Raw genomic sequence first — 16,883 nt, 5'->3', positions numbered from 1 at the left:
GAGCCTGCGACCGTAGCGGTCGCGCGGTTCCCGACTGCAGCGCCTGGAACCGTGTGGCCACCGCGGTCGGCGGAGAGATTTATACGCCAGAGAAAAATTGATAAAAACAAAACTAAGAGTGTCACGGAAGTGCGAGTTGGCACTCATGGACAGAAAAATATGTAAAATCAAGTTGTCTAGACGCACCACAAAAATATATAATAATTTAAATGTTACTGTAGTCTTAAAAATCGTAAATTTATGGAAGTTTAAAAGCTAATATCTCGGCAATTCTTTGGCCGATTAATATAAACAAAGTGTCTACTGATGGGGCCAGTAGAACATCATCGAGCAATCATAGTCGATTTAGCAAAACATGTACCATTTTTGAATGAGAGGTCGGAATATGGGATTCAACTGAGAGAAACTGTGTTTTTGGTATTAAATGTATTTGAAGAGACGAAACTAGCGACAGCATTCTAAAGTTCAAAGAGGTAGATGAGTAATTATACATGTATTTGTTTATTTATGTTTGTATTAAAAAGTCTGGGAAAAGCAAAATCACGCCACAAGAATATTATTTGTGAGAAAACAGCGGCAGATACAAAAAACTGAACTTTAAATTTTTATTGCCCAGAAATTTCCATATTTGTCAATATATCATACATGTTCTTGTGTATAGTTTTAGAATATTCGTAATTTTTGTCAAACATTGTTTTGAGATAGGCAGTCGTTTCGAGGGTGGATAGGGCTGCCATCTTTGAGGACAGTTGGTTCTGAGCAACGCTAAGAGCTGGAAGTGCCACACTTCTGGGGGTATAGTAGTGAAGTGCAATATAGTGGTTTAGGATAGCAGATAAGAGTGTATTTTGTGAATTGTGAACAGTCTGTCGAATGCCGTGATTGCAACATATGAATTTTATAGTGAAGTGTTGTAGCAACAGTTGTTAAAGGCCGCTCTTACATAAAAGCCCTTCAGACTGCATTTTAAGTGTTTAGTGAATATACCGAAAAAAAACTACTTGTCTAAATTATAAATCATCATGAGTGACTCAACATTTTAAATTTCACCGCAATAACTGCTTGCATGGTTTTTTATGTTTTATTTCACCTTAAAAGTTGAGTTTACAACAGGTGTGCCATATCACTCGGGCGCTCGAGCAAAACTATTCAAACTTCAATGTGTAGTGCCCAGTACAGTCGTAAAGGCCACTGGCAGAATAGTGTGACTCCTTATGCTGAAAGTCTTCGGCCACCAATGCTGATTATTAATCAAAATTTAAAGTGGTGGCAGGCTTCAAACCCGGGACCAATGACTTTCTGATAACCAATCAAAGACGTTACCTCTAGACCAAGAAGAGCGCAGTTTTCTGAGGAAGGATGAAGACCTCTTTCAGTACTTTTGGACATGTTGATTCATACATGTGTTCACACAAACAAGAAGTAACCACTTAATAGAGACAGAGACAGGTAGCGAGTCTGGAATTTCTTGATCTAGGGAATGGCTCCACTTGATGGTTTGGTCAGGAACCACGAGAACTAATGGAGGTCCCTCAGGCATGGTAGGCACGTCACCTTGGTCTACAGGATTGAGGTGCAGTTGTTACAACAGGAAGTAACCACATGAGAGAGAGTGAAGATGGTTTCCCAGATATCGGAATCAAAGTACGCTGACTTCCGCTCTGTAGTTGGTATTTAGTATCGAAAACGGCAGTTAATATACCATATGTCATTCCATCCCTGAGCACTTACAGTTATTTCATCATGGAAAGTGGGGGCGGGGGATGCAGAAATCAGCTCTACTCAAGCATGGGAACCATGTGTTCCACAAACTGATTAAGGGGAGATGGATAGTAATTTCAATCCCTTTTCTGCCAATGCTATTTCACCCTTTGAATAGGTACACTTTTCAAAAGATCTGTAAGTGTTAAAGCAGTTAAATTTTTACTGACTGAACATATATGAATGAACATATGTGCTGCATTTACAAGTAAAGTGAACAAAATACCTCTTATGGATTTAAAGAAATACTTTTTAATTTCACTGATAAAATTTCACTTTTTTAGTACATTCATCATTATAAAACAGTTTTTGTTGGGGTGATGGTTCTCAATTTACTTGTAATAAGTTGTTGCCATCCTGTGTACAAATGGACCCTATTTCATACATTTAATTCAATTAATTTAGAAAATAATGGTACCTGAAAATCAAAAATTGTAGTTTTGGACAAAAATCAATTTAAAGTTTAGGGCTGCAATTTTAGTGTATTTATCGATAAGAATTACTTACCACTAACTGTTACCTGGAGCATACTGAGCACCATCTGAATCATACTGATTTTCTTTTCCTCTCTTGATTCCTCTTCTTTTCTATCTTGTTTTCCTCATTTTAAATTAGCAATTTCTGATTTACAGATTCTCTCTTTATCTACCTGCACCAAGGATTTTGCAGTACTTTCACTAGATTCTATGCTCAATATTTCCGAAACATACAGTTTTCTTGTTACACCCTCACTGAAGCATAAAATAGTATCACAAATCTGAAGAAGTACAGTTTTAGATAGCTGAGTCAAATGACAGAATTCCCACATTCATCTAAATTTTGCGCTTGGCCATGAAGGCATTTCTACAATGAAGTGTCTTACGAAGATCTCTAAATGTAGGTTTAATTTCATTGATTACCGCTGGAGGTAAAGAATATTTGTGGTCACATTTTGCACTTCTCCTGTACTTGCGCCAAGTGTCACGATCGTTCAGACAAAGACAGTGCTGAGGATTTTCATCTGTGGAAATCTTATGGAAAAATATAGTCCATAAGGCTTTTTCATTTTTTCTACATGCCCAACATTTCTTATGGCCAAGCCACAACAATTATGTGATCTATGTATTTCAACATTTGTCAGGCGACCTTTACCAACTATTTTCTTGCCATATTCCAGTAGTATTTTCCACTTTTCTTTTAGTAATCTTCTCAACCTGGACACCATTCTCTTCTGGGCATGCTCAATGCATTCTAATTTAGAAAGTGTGACGTTAGGACCACAGATTTGTTCCATACAGATTCTGTCACAAGCCTTGCGGTCACTGTCCTCTAAATACTGTGTGTGTCTGACACCTCTGCTGGCCACCGAATGATTAAAAATCTTAAAAACTACTGCTAATTCTATCCTACAACTTGGACTAGGATATTTCATCTGCTACAAATTTTGCATCAATTACCTTGCATGTTTCAAATGCTGTAGGTGTCATGACACCATTTAGTAAAGAGTGGCCACTTTTCTGCCATCTGCCATGAAAGCATGCACAATATCATCACCTTCATGGATATTGCTTTTCCTGAGTTCTTCTTCAGCTGCTTCCATCATTGAGACGTTACAAACTTCAGCAACATCAATTCTAATAATTTTACTGTAAGTCATAAATTTTGCAGTTGGATTTGGAATGTCAACTAATGCACATACACTTCGTGATCAAAAGTATCCAGACACCCCGAAAAACATACTTCTCTCATATTAGGTGCATTGTGCGGCCACATACTGCCAGGTACTCCGTATCAGCGACCTCATTAGTCATTAGGCATCGTGAAAGAGCAGAATTGGGCGCTCTGCGGAACTCACAGACTTCGAACGTGTCAGGTAATTGGGTGTCCCTTGAGTCATACATCTGTACGCGAGATTTCCAGACTCCTAAACATCCATAGGTCCACTGTTTCTGATGTGATAGTGAAGTGGAAACATGAAGGGACATGTACAGGACAAAAGCGTACAGGCCGACGTCGTCTGTTGACTGACAGAGACCACCGACAGTTGCAGAGGGTTGTAATGTGTAATAGGCAGACATCTATGCAAACCATCACACAGGAATTTCAAACTGCATCAGGATCCAATGCAAGTATTATGACAGTTAGGCAGGAGGTGAGAAAACCTGCATTTCATGATCGAGCAGCTGCTCATAAGCCACACATCAAACCGGTAATGCCAAATGACGCTTGGTGTATGGAGTGTAGACACTGGTTGACTTAACAGTGGAAAAAGGTTGTGTGGAGTGACGAATCACGGTACACGGTGTAGCGATCTGATGGCAGGGTGTGGGTGTGATAAATGCCCAGTGAATGTCCTCAGCCAGCATGTGTAGTGCCAACAATAAAATTCGGATTCAGTGGTATTAAGCTGTGATCGTGTTTTTCATAGAGGGGGCTGGAACCCCTTGTTGTCTTGGGTGGCACTGTCATAGCACAGGCCTACATTGATGTTTTAAGCACCTTCTAGCTTCCCACTGTTGAAGAGCAATCCGGGGATGGCGACTGTATCTTTCAACACGATCGAACACCTGTTCATGGCGCACGGCCTGTGGCGGAGTGGTTGCATGACAATAACATCCCTGTAATGGACTGGTCTCCGCAGATTCCTCACCTGAGTCCTATAGAACACCTTATGGATATTTTGGAACGCCGACTTTGTGCCAGGCCTCACCGACCGACATCGATATCTCTCCTCAGTGCAGCACTCCATGAAGAATCGGCTGCCATTCCCCAAGAAACCTTCCAGCTCCTGACTGAATGTATGCGTGAGAGAGTGGAAGCTGTCATCAAGGCTAAGGGTGGGCCAACGCCATATTGACTTTCAGCATTACTGATGGAGGGTGCGATTTTAAACCATCTGTCCATATACTTTTGATCACATAGTGTAAGAGTTTGCCTGCCTCCATCGGTTTAACAATTCATCTGAGAGCATAAACTAGCCTTATGTTGTTCTCATACCAATTATTATTTGTCATTTCTGATGTCATTGTTGTAGCAACTGCACCATATTTTGTACAATTTTACATCAGGTGAGACACAATCACTTTGTGGAGACACTGATTCTCTCCCAAGGATACATCACCACCATTTAATCTGCCACAGTATTTTTGGAAATGAAATCACAGGGCATGCTAAGGGTCAATATTTCCAAATGAGTATTCATCTCCCCAAGGTGATTGGAAAGAAAACTCCTTGAAGACACTGCAGTTTCTTTCTTGAGGTGCTGATTATCTTTATGACCAATATTCTTGGTACCTTTGACCCATCAATCTTATTTACCTTTACGTATTTATTTCCTCTGAATTTTAATTTAGGTGAGAATTTCTTTAGTTGCCGCACTTTTATAAAAACGTGCTAAGCCAGAGAAAATGTAGATCAGCACATACTTCACTCGCAAAAACCTTCAGAAAGTACAGCCGATAACGCTCGAAAACAATGGCAAACATGGTCGAAAAAATGAGAATTGGTAGCAGAGAATGGGTAGGAAACCTTGACGAGATAAAACAATACAAGCAGGAAATACCATAAAAGGAATAAAAGACACCAGTGCATTATTTCTGCATAGTGCAAAAAAGAAGGCATGGAATTTAAATGCCAGATCGCACAGAGCATAGGAAAACCATCATAACTCACAAAAAAATCGTCATATTTGTAAGAAACAAAAACTGTTCTATGCAGGAAACAGCAGGTATTTAAGAAACGAAAAAATCTAAAAATCGGTTTTTTGAGCCCATTTGCCTTCTGTCTCTCCTTAAATAAAGAGTATGCAAATTGATTATGTAATATATTATTGACACTGATTTGAATTTCGTATCATGAGATCTTTCCTCTCAGCACGGAGTGAATCTTTCTGCCATTTTCAAGATGGGGGTGGGGAGAGGGAAAGTGTGGCATGGGGAAGGGGTGGGGGATTTTCCAGTGAAGTGAAAATGGTTTCAGAACTGAACTGGAAAGGGGTGACAAAAAATATCCCTTTCCCAGAAGGGCAGTGGAGGAGGAGAGGAAGGGCTCGGAGATTCTCAGAGGGATGGATTCTTCCCAGGGGGTCATAAGTGAATTACCATGCCAATAGGTATATCTAGGGAGTGATAAATTAATTTACATAACAGTAGTTTAGTGGAGGGGGTAATTAATTGCTCAATTTAACGATCATATCTGTTTCAAATTCTGAAAGTGGCAGGGGTGAAACACAGGGAGCGAAAGGCTATTTACAGTTTGTACGGTACAGAGTCCAGATGGCAGTTATAAGAATCGAGGGACATGAAAGGGAAGCAGTGATTGGGAAGGGAGTGCGACAGGGTTGTAGCCTCTCCCTGATGTTATTCAATCTGTATATTGAGCAAGCAGTAAAGGAAACAAGAAAAATTCGAAGTAGGAATTAAAATTCATGGAGAAGAAATAAAAACGTTGAGATTCGCCGATGATATTGTAATTTTGTCAGAGACAGCAAAGGACTTGGAAGAGCAGTTGAACGGAATGGACAGTGTCTTGAAAGGAGGATATAAGATGAACATCAACAAAAACAAAACTAGGGTAATGGAATGTAGTCGAATTAAGTCGGGTGATGTTGAGGGAATTAGATTAGGAAATGAGAAACTTAAAGTAGTAAAGGAGTTTTGCTATTGTGGGAGCAGAATAACTGATGATGGTCGAAGTAGAGAGGATATAAAATGTAGACTGGCAATGACAAGGAAAGTGTTTCTGAATAAGAGAAATTTGTTAACATCGAGTATAGATTTAAATGTCAGGAAGTCGTTTATGAAAGTATTTGTACAGAGTGTGGCCATGTATGGAAGTGAAACATGAACGATAAGTAGTTTGGACAAGAAGAGAATAGAAGCTTTCGAAATGTGGTGCTACAGAAGAACGCTGAAGATTAGATGGGTAGATCACATAACTAATGAGGAGGTATTGAATAGAATTGGGGAGAACAGGATTTTGTAGCACAACTTGACTATAAGAAGGGATCGGTTGGTAGGACATGTTCTGAGGCATCAAGGGATCACCATTTTAGTATTGGAGGGCAGCGTGGAGGGTAAAAGTCGTAGAGGGAGACCACTACGCAGATTCAGAAGTATGTAGGTTGCAGTAAGTACTGGGAAATGAAGAAGCTTGCACAGGATAGAGTAGCATGGAGAGCTGCATCAAACCAGTCTCAGGACTGAAGACAACAACAACAACAACAACAACAACAACATCTGTTTCACATCAAAAGTGTGCCAGAAGTCTTTTTACCCCATTACTTGCGTAACTACTACAGCTGCATTTCTGCACAAATCAGTGAGAAGCCAGTTTTATTTAGTTTGGCTGTGACTTCTGAGCTTGTTAGTTAAAGTAAACTAGTGACTGGAGATCTTTATCATCAACTTGTGAGAACTTTTGTTCCATCAACTTTGAGCTTTTCTGAATTCTTTCCAACAGACCATTCAAGAGTGGAGAATTGTGTTCCTCACGGCAGCTGGAGTCTTCTTCGTGGGCAATCTGATTTTCGTTATTTTCGCTGATGGGGAAGTTCAACCTTGGAACGCCCCTAACTATTCGAGAGGAAAGAACAAAGGTGAGTTCCATGAATACTTTAGCTCTAGTGCTACTAGATCTAAAGTGCTTCTAGAAGTTCTCTCGAAGTTGTTAGTATATTGTCATACTCCGTTAATATTTATCATCAGTTGCCGAATCGTGGTGTTTGGTAACATGTATCTGTATAGTGTTTACGTGGGCATGTTTACGTGCGCCAGTTGCCTGCAGTTTGCACCAGTAATCGTGCACATAGGCGTGAAAATTTTGAGTCCAATCACGTCTAGTTTACTTTTGCAACATGGCGCGCAACTGAATTAATACTTGAGAGCAATCGAGCCTTGGATTTCATTGCACTTCAGAAGGTTGCAGAACGCTTGAATATTGAAATAAGAAGACGGAATTGCCCGTTTCTTCTGGCAGTTCTTGAGGTTTAGTGTGTGCCGGTTGAAACGCATTTCGAATCTGTTAATCAGAGTACCCGTAATGTAGAAACACATAGTGAAGACGTATAAGCTTTGCTGATATGGTCTCTGGATCTGAGATAACTCTCGCCCTGCGACCAAGAGTCGGTAATGCACCACTGCGTTGGGATGGGTGGTGGCAGCTCTTATTTTGCAGATATAGATCAATGTGAGTTGCTTTAAGGAACACATTGTGACCCACGAAACCGTCACCTTTACTGCGGACCAAGACGTCTAAAAACGGCAGGTCTCCATTTTTCTACAAAGCCATATTGAAGCAAATGCTGAGTTGGAACACTTGAGAGTGCTGAGAGCTCTTCGTTTAAATTTGTGTTGTCGGGAAATACTGTACATGACAAGCACTTTTAAACTAGTTGACCATATTGTTAACTCGCAAATAACAAATGAAATTTCTTTTTTTTCTTTTCCAGAAACTATAGAAAAGGTTGCAGCTTGAGCAACTCTAAGAGACGCCGCTAGCCACATGGAATACAGTTTGAGAAACAAAAGTTTCTTCACAATAAAACTTTACACATAAAGAAATCACAGGAAAGGACAGCTCTGCAAAACATACACCTTTCCTGCAGCTTGAGTAACACACCAACGTCACTTGGAAGAAACATACTTTATTCGACACCAAATGTATACATGCCAATAAAAAATGTAGCATCCACATCATATATGCATGAATTACTACACCTACAACAGAAGGTTGACAGTTATGATACAATAGAAGTGGCTGTGAAACTATAACTTAATCTAACTTAACATGATGTACCTGAAGAACTTTGATGTATGAAGATGTGATTCCGTCGAGACCAAGAGATCTGAGGAATCCGTAATTATATCTGTGTAAGTGTGAGACGCGGATATTGTTTTTGCATGGCTTGTTTCTGCTTCAGTTTTGAGAAGCGTCTCTCCGGAAGTTGTGATAAGAGTTTACTTCCTATTAGAACAATGTAAGTTTTTCTGTGATATAAAAAATTAATAAACTTCTCTTCAACAGAAACGCCTTACTATTCAATGGCTCTGTCTTACACTATATAGTTCTGAAGACGCCCCAAATTAATACTAAGTAAAAGCATTTGAGTATGACCGTAGACACTTGAATATTTTTATTCTACACCGGAAACACTATTGTGATGGCGTGTTCGTAATGCACATCTCTTTTTTTTGCATTCGTTCACGTAGTGATTGATTGATTGATTCATTCATTCATTGTACCCCATAGGTCACATCGTCAAGGAGAATCATTAGGAATGTGGAAAGAGTGTGCATCAATAGAGAAATTGTCTCCAAATCCAATTTTGAGGGTTGTATTAAAATCATTTAACTCCTCTGTTGTGTGTATTCTTTTATTTATTTATTTAGACGTCAAGTTCCGTAGGACCAACTTGAGGTGTAAATCTCCACAGTCATGGAACGTGTCAATACTTGAAATTGCAACGTAAATGTAATAACAGATAAAATTAAAATATTTATGAACCAAAAAAAGTCAAGCCGTAAGTTTCAGTAAACGCAATCAATTATACAACAAGAATAAGCTTAATTTTTCAAAGAACTCCTCGACATATTAGGAGGAGCGACCCATGAGGAAACTCATCAATTTCGATTTGAAAACGTGTGGATTACAGCTAAAACTTTTGAATTCTTGAGGTAGCTTATTGAAAATGGATGCTGTAGGACACTGCACAACGCTTTGCACAAGAGTAAGGAAGTCCGATCCAAACGCAGGTTGGATTTTTGCCGGGTATTGGCTGAGTGAATGCTGCTTTTTCTTGGGAATAAGCTGATGTTGTTAACAGGAAACGACAGTAAAGAATATATACATATTAAGAGGCCAATGTCGAAATACCCACACTAGTGAACAGGGGTCGACAAGCGATTCGCGAACGTACGCCACTTATTGCTCGAACCGCCAGTTTCTGAGGCAAAAATATCCTTTTAAAATGGGAAGCGTTACCTCAAAATATAATACCATATGACATAAGCGAAAGAAAATAAGCAAAGTAGACTAATTTTTGTGTCGAATGATCACTTACTTCAGATACTGTTTGAACAGTAAAAAATGCAGCATTCAGTCTTTGAGCAAGATGCTGAATGTTGGCTTTCCACGACAGTTTACTATATATGTGTACACCTAGAAATTTGAACTTTTTAGTTTCACCAATCATATGCCTATTCTGAGAAATTAAAACGTCGGGTTTTGTTGAACTGGTGGATTAGAAACTGTAAAAACTGAGTCTTACTGTGATTTAGAGTTAGTTTATTTTCTACACGATTTTAACTTATGTCATGAACTGCAATATTTGCAACAGGGCCAATGTTGCACACAACATTCTTCACTACCAAGCTAGTGTCATCTGCAAACAGAAATATTTTAGAACTACCCATAATACTAAAGGGCATATCACTTATATAAATACAGAATAGGAGTGGCCCCAACACTGATCCCTGGGACACCGCCCCCCCTCCCCCACTTAACCATGCCCCACTCACACCCCACATCATAGCCATTTTCAGCACTTTGAATAATGACCATTTGCTGTGTGTTGTTAAAGTAGGAGGTGGACCAGTTGTGAGCCACAGCCTGTATTCCATTATGGTCCAACTTCTGGAGCAACATTTATTTAAACACGAAATTACAATGTAATGGACGACTTTTTCATTGTATATTTTACTGCATTAACAGCCGGGTACTTTGCTCATACATCATTACACTGTCACCAGACCACGTGCAAAGCATTTGCAACGATTGCTCAGTCTCTTTGACGATTACATTTTTCCTAGTCAATGTTTAGTTCATTTGATTAGCTTGCAACAACATTAACTTTCTCAACTTTGTTGAGGTGTAAAATTTTCAGTCTTTATTTGTCGTAAGAAGCTACATACTGACATTTTAATCTGCTCTCCTTTGCACGGTTTCAAATCTCAGATTTGTATTTTATCCAACATGTACAGAAACGAAAATTCAAAGAATGATTGTCATACCGGTAAGTATATTTGCTCCGACCTGTTTCGGAGATAACTTCATTAGTGTGATTTCTAGTCAGTTGATAGCTTCGTATCTATGTGCTAGTAGCACTTATAACTTATTCTTTATGCAGACACTATGTACATACATTGTTGTATTTTCGATGTAAGTGTTCCTTCAGTTTCCCTTCCAAAGAAAAACGGATCAGCTCCTTCCTTCCATGGATCAGCTGACCACTGAATAGACAATTCCTTCCGTGAGGTCGCCTTTCTTTCATCTCTTCTCTACCTACATCAAATGCGGATAAATCTCATTTTATAATTTTAAACTTATGCAAAGTCTCTGACCTTTCTTATGATATCTGTCATCGTACCCTAGTGGATTTACCTGGGTAATTAAAACACAAATTTCCTGCTTTCTACTTTTACGTATCTTTTTTTGTAATTTTCGTAATTCCATTCCTTACACGTTTGTACAGATTATCGAAGTATTTAATATCGATCCCTGTTTCTCAGGTGCTTATCTTTAAATGCTGTTCGCCAAGAACCTATTCAGTATTATTAAATTCCTGTTGTTTTGTATAATGAACACGGTTATCTACCGCTTACTTTAAAATCTATGGACAAGTGCAGAGTGTTTACGTAATTTTTATTGCATTTTCTTTCATTTATATTTACAAAAAATCGCTACATATATTAAAACACAGCTACCTAAAACCTGTAGAGAACACCACCTAGTTTGTTGTTAATCTCTGTTTAATCATATTTTATCAATTATTAGGTACAAAACCCTTACTTAGCAGCTCTTTAATTCTTACATCTTACAGTAAGAGACGTAATATATTAATAACTATCGCATTTTTATTACATTTATATAAATCTTCTATGCAATAGCGCATTCTTATCGGAGACAACGTGAGTTTTATAGAGTAACTTCGCTCGCCATTTGTTAAAATAGTTGTTAGTGCTTTCTTGTTGGGTATTACTCTAATGTCGCCTATCATAGCATCGCCCAAACAGTATGCGTGCAATGTAATCTAATTTGCACGTATATGTTAGTAAGTGGCCTTATGTTTTAGGGGTAGTGTTAACACACTTCTTTTAATCCCATTCAGTTGACATAACTAATATGCGCGTCGTATCACAGTATAAACGATTTTCTCGTTTATCATGCATCAAAAAAAATTTTCTTCCACTGCTAATATATCATATGCGTGGTTGCCTACACCTGACAAATAATCTCTCACAACTTCCAAAATAAATATTCCTCGCTTATACTCCACATAAACTTTTCTTTTAGTATTAGTACTGCCTGGTCACATTGTTGTCGCTGTTCTTGAAAATATTCATCTATCTTTACATCATATTTTATCATAATGCTAACCACCTTAATTCATATTTGGCAGAATTTAAAGGTAAGAAATTGATGGAAAAAGCAACTCCTGATCCTCCAGTTCTCGTCATTTCGTTCATGCCAAACGGTAATCGTGACAATACATATAGTACTTTATTTTCTGAAGAACCTTTTCTAAAATTAAGTTTTATTAATTGACTATGCAGCAATCTTCTTTCCTCAAGGAAATCTAAGGCCTGAAGTTGTCTACATGTGTTGATCTCAAACTCCAAATTAGAGTTTGAAACATTTTTATGCTCCATACAACAGCGAACAATTCTTTCTCTGTAGCTATATAGTTGTTTGAGTTCATGTTTATTTAGGCCTCTGCTAGGAAAGGCTGTGGTGTTATATTCACTATCTCGGGATGCTATTCAGTTTGGAACAGTTCACGAGCTACACCATATTTGGAAGTGTCTGATGCCAATTTGAATGCTTGATTCAATACAGGGTGTTTTGAAACTTCGGCGGATAACGATTATTTTCGCTGTTGTCTTTATGTCGATTCTGTCCTTGAGTGAAATCTCCCCTTTCTTTATTTACTGTGTCTAGGCATTCTATAAAAGTTAAGAGATTACTACATTAGTTCATCCTCTCAACCAAATTTCTCTCTGTAAAAAGTAAGGTGATACCAGGGCCGGTACTAAGTTTTTTCCTCTGAGAATTGTGCAAATATTTAGATCTAGTCAAATGCCACTATAGCCACCCTGTGTACTGATATAGTCCTTGGAAATTACTAAATCCAGAGTTAATTTTTCTTGTGTCTCGTTGACCAATTCTTTCTTTTAAATTTCCTCTGGAAATCATCGCAATTCATCCGAATGAGTGGTTCTCCATTCCGCTTGCGTGAAGATCGAAATGTATTGAATGTATCTCACTATATAGTTCAAATTCGAAAACTGTTTTAACCAATTTTTTTCCATTTCCTTTCTGCACTTGTTCTATCGGATGAGTTGATAACCCAGTTAGATACTGTGGTCTTATTTCTAAATTCCTAGATTTTCTAGCGCTTCCCATAACTTATGAAATTTATGAAGATGTTCAACAGCGTCGTCCACAGAATTAGATGTAGCGCTGGCGGAATCTACTTTTTCACCTTTTGTTCTACTAATACCTGCAAACGTTTCTCCAAATTAGCTGCGCTTTTCGGATCACTAGTTATTTCGACAAGTTCCCTATTTTGTTCTAATGCTTCTACACGATTTCACGTCTCTGAGATTTAACTGTTCATGTAAGTAGCTCCAGAGTGGATCGTTCCTCTACGATCGTTTTGTTTTAGCGTCTATTTCTTTAAATTGTTCTGCAACGTCCTTCCAGGTCACTATATCGCATTGTTTTCGTATTACAGCCCGCAAATCCCTAGGTAAACTAACTAAGGTCTCGTCCATATTGTAAAATTAAGTATTTGAAGAGCCTATTTTCGTAGCTATCGTGTCTGATTGCTTTAATTCCTCCCACTGAGCTCCAGTGCCATTTTGTAATTCCTCCATTTTCGCTTATTACACTACTGGCCATTAAAATTGCTATACCAAGAGAAAATGCAGATGTTAAACGGGTAATCATTGGACAAATATATTACACTAGAATTCACATGTGGTTACATTTTCGCGCAAGTTGGGTGCATAGATCCTGAGGGACCAGTACCCAGAACAACCTGTAACCTCCCCCTCACTTATCGACCTTAATGACAGTGAAAAATTAAAGCGCGTGTACCTAATGGAAATTTGGTAAAAGCAATCGTCAACGAAGTTAATCTGTCGGTAAAGAGGGAGGAAAGGGTTACATCTAAATGAAAAGAAAAATGCAAATGAAACTGGTGGAAATTAATTTTGAAAAGGGGTAAAGTTAATAAAGAAAGTAAATGTGCGGCCGTTACGTTAACAATTAACTAGCGGTAATTAGATATTTGAGATTTGGGGGAAATTACGGTCGCCAGTCCTATGGACAATTACTATAGTAACTAAAAAAGAAAGGTTATTACGCATATAATTAGCACTAGAAGCGTGGCAACTGAAGGTTGACACGTGTAGTGTGAAAACTGAAAATTTGTCAGAAGTAATAAATTTCGCTACACTCTGACTTAATTTAGCAAAAGAATGAATAAAACCGGAAAATTGAAAGTTAATTTAGTGACTGAAATTAATTGTGAGCTTTGTTTCTGAAGCACATCGAAATTTAGTAAAACACGGTTAGTCTTGGGCTACCTCAACAATCATTTCAGAAGCTACTTCAATCTACGCAATTTAGAAATAAGAGATTTAAGTTTGAACTTGAATTAAATGATTCTGAACAATTAACAATAGTAAAATTTCATACATACCAAGCTGAGCTGCAGTCACAGGTAAGCTAAAATACGGTAACAAAACTCGCACTCTTAATTTGTGCTTGTGTAATCTAAATATTGTAGCCAGCTATGAATACCTTAACTGAACTTTGAAATTAAAGCAGTGAAATCGAATGATATTACTTTAATGCTGGCGTTTGAATTTCAACGACACTCGGGTTCATTCCGGAAAAGGAAGAGACCCTGCTTGGTAATGCAATTGGGACAATGAGCAACAAAGGTTCATGCTACGTTGCTGTAATTTAGTGAGAAAAATTTAACAGTTTGAAAAGCTGAGGTCTGCCATACAGTTCTAAAACTTTACCTGCTACCAGTCTTCCTTGTTGGTTGATTGAAGGTTTGAAGTCGTCGATCGAGGAGGTGGCGACAGTCACTCATTGGTGGCCGTCGCTGTTGCAGAAGCTGGATGTTGGCGCGCCTTCTTCTCGACACGGCCTCCAGCCGAAACGGGCTCTTGATGTGTGCCAGCTAACGCTTCCCGTCCGCGACACCATGTCAGAAACTAACATAGCAAGTCGAGCGCAATTACATGCTGCCAAACCCCGAAAGCGCGGCAACTCGCGGGAGCGTCACACAACACACCTGCTCCACTGCCCTACCCCAGCCAGACCTCCTTCTGCCCGCGCTCCACGCGACAGAGTTAACACTCTCAAAGATCGTAAACACTTTGGTTCTCCACACGACCTATCGATGTAATCGTTCGATAGCATAGTTTTTCCTAGGCAAGACCCAGAGTAAAAATACAAATAATATTTACAAAACAAACCAATTATATATCGACACAAATATACATGTATATACAATTAGTAAAAGAATTACAATATATAAAGACACGGAAACGTCATATTTTCAGGTAACAAAATAAGGAAAAAAATTTATAGTACAATAGATGGAAATAGGAGGACATGCATTTCCGGCGTTACAAACCACCTCTGGCCGTAATAACGGCCTTGATACGCCTGGACATTGAGTTAAACAGAACTTGAGTGGCGTGTACAGGTACAGCTGCCCATCCAGTTTCAACACGATACCACATTTCATCAAGAGTAGTGACTGGCGTATTGTGACGAGCCAGTTGGTCGGCCACCATTGACCAGACGTTTTCAATTGGTGAGAGATCTGGAGAATGTGCTGGCCAGGGTAGCAGTCGAACATTTTATGTATCCAGAAAGGACCTGCAACATGTGGTCGTGCATTATGCTGCTGATGTGTAGGGTTTCGCAGGGACCGAACGAAGGGTAGAGCCACGGGTCGTAACACATCTGAAATGTAACGTCCACTGTTCAAAGTGCCGTCAATGCGAACAAGAGGTAACCGAGACGTGTAACCAATGGCACCCCATACCATCACGCCGGGTGATAAGCCAGTATGGCGATGACGAATACACGCATCCAATGTGCGTTCTCTGCGATGTCGCCAAACACGGATGCGACCATCATGATGCTGTAAACAGAACCTGGATTCTTCCGAAAAAATGACGTTTTGCCATTCGTGCACCCACGTTCGTCGTTGAGTACACCATCGCAGGCGCTCCTGTCTGTGATGCAGCGTCAAGGGTAGCCGCAGCCATGGTCTCGGAGCTGATAGTCCATGCTGCTGCAAACGTCGTCGAACTGTTTGTGCAAATGGTGGTTGTCTTGCAAACGTCTCCATCTATTGACTCAGAGATCGAGACGTGGCTGCACGATCCGTTACAGCCATGCGGGTAAGATGCCTATCATCTCGACTGATAGTGATACGAGGCAGTTGGGATCCAGCACGGCGTTCCGTATTACCCTCCTGAACCCACCAATTCCATATTCCACTAACAGTCTTTGGATCTCGTCCAAAGCGAGCAGCAAAGCCGCGATACGATCAACCGCAATCGCGATAGGCTACAATCCGACCTTTATCAAAGTCGGTAGCGTGGTGGTACGCATTTCTCCTCCGTACACGAGGCATCACAACAACGTTTCACCAGGCAACGCCGGTCAACTGCTGTTTGTGTATGAGAAATCGGTTGGAAGCTTTCGTCATGTCAGCACGTTGTAGGTGTCGCCACCGGCGCCAACCTTGTGTGAATGCTCTCAAAAGCTAATCATATGCATTTCAGAACACCTTCTTCCTGTCGGTTAAATTTCACGTCTGTAGCACGTCATCTTCGTGGTGTAGCAATTTTAATCGCCAGTAGAGTAACATTTTTAATTCGTCTATTTGTGCTTAAAGGGCATTATTTCTGCTATTTCACATGCAAAAACGGACATACAATGTAGAGGAACTATACATAAACCTAAAAATCCCTTCGCCGATGAGATTACATTCTAACACAGCTGCACAATTAGTGACACACCCTTCTATCGGCTTCCGCACGAGGAATTGCTAAGAATAGAGTTTCAGGGTTTTGGGTTGATTACAGCTCACTTAATCAGTATCACCG

The 16,883-nt window shown here is 39.4% G+C and overlaps 1 protein-coding gene across 1 annotated transcript in view; it reads left to right on the top strand.

Annotated features, from left to right (window-relative positions):
* LOC126455945 (sialin-like) overlaps positions 1 to 16,883 on the top strand; it is a 194,820-nt gene that overhangs the window by 128,413 nt on the left and 49,524 nt on the right. The window contains exon 9 of the mRNA XM_050091705.1: positions 7,201 to 7,336. Coding sequence (XP_049947662.1) covers positions 7,201 to 7,336 — 136 coding nt within the window. The remainder of the gene's footprint in view (positions 1 to 7,200; positions 7,337 to 16,883) is intronic.

Source organism: Schistocerca serialis, chromosome 1, assembly GCF_023864345.2.
Source record: "Schistocerca serialis cubense isolate TAMUIC-IGC-003099 chromosome 1, iqSchSeri2.2, whole genome shotgun sequence".
Taxonomy (NCBI): domain Eukaryota; kingdom Metazoa; phylum Arthropoda; class Insecta; order Orthoptera; family Acrididae; genus Schistocerca; species Schistocerca serialis.
The sequence above is the reverse complement of the archived record's forward strand: the minus strand, read 5'-3'. Positions and strand labels throughout refer to the sequence as shown.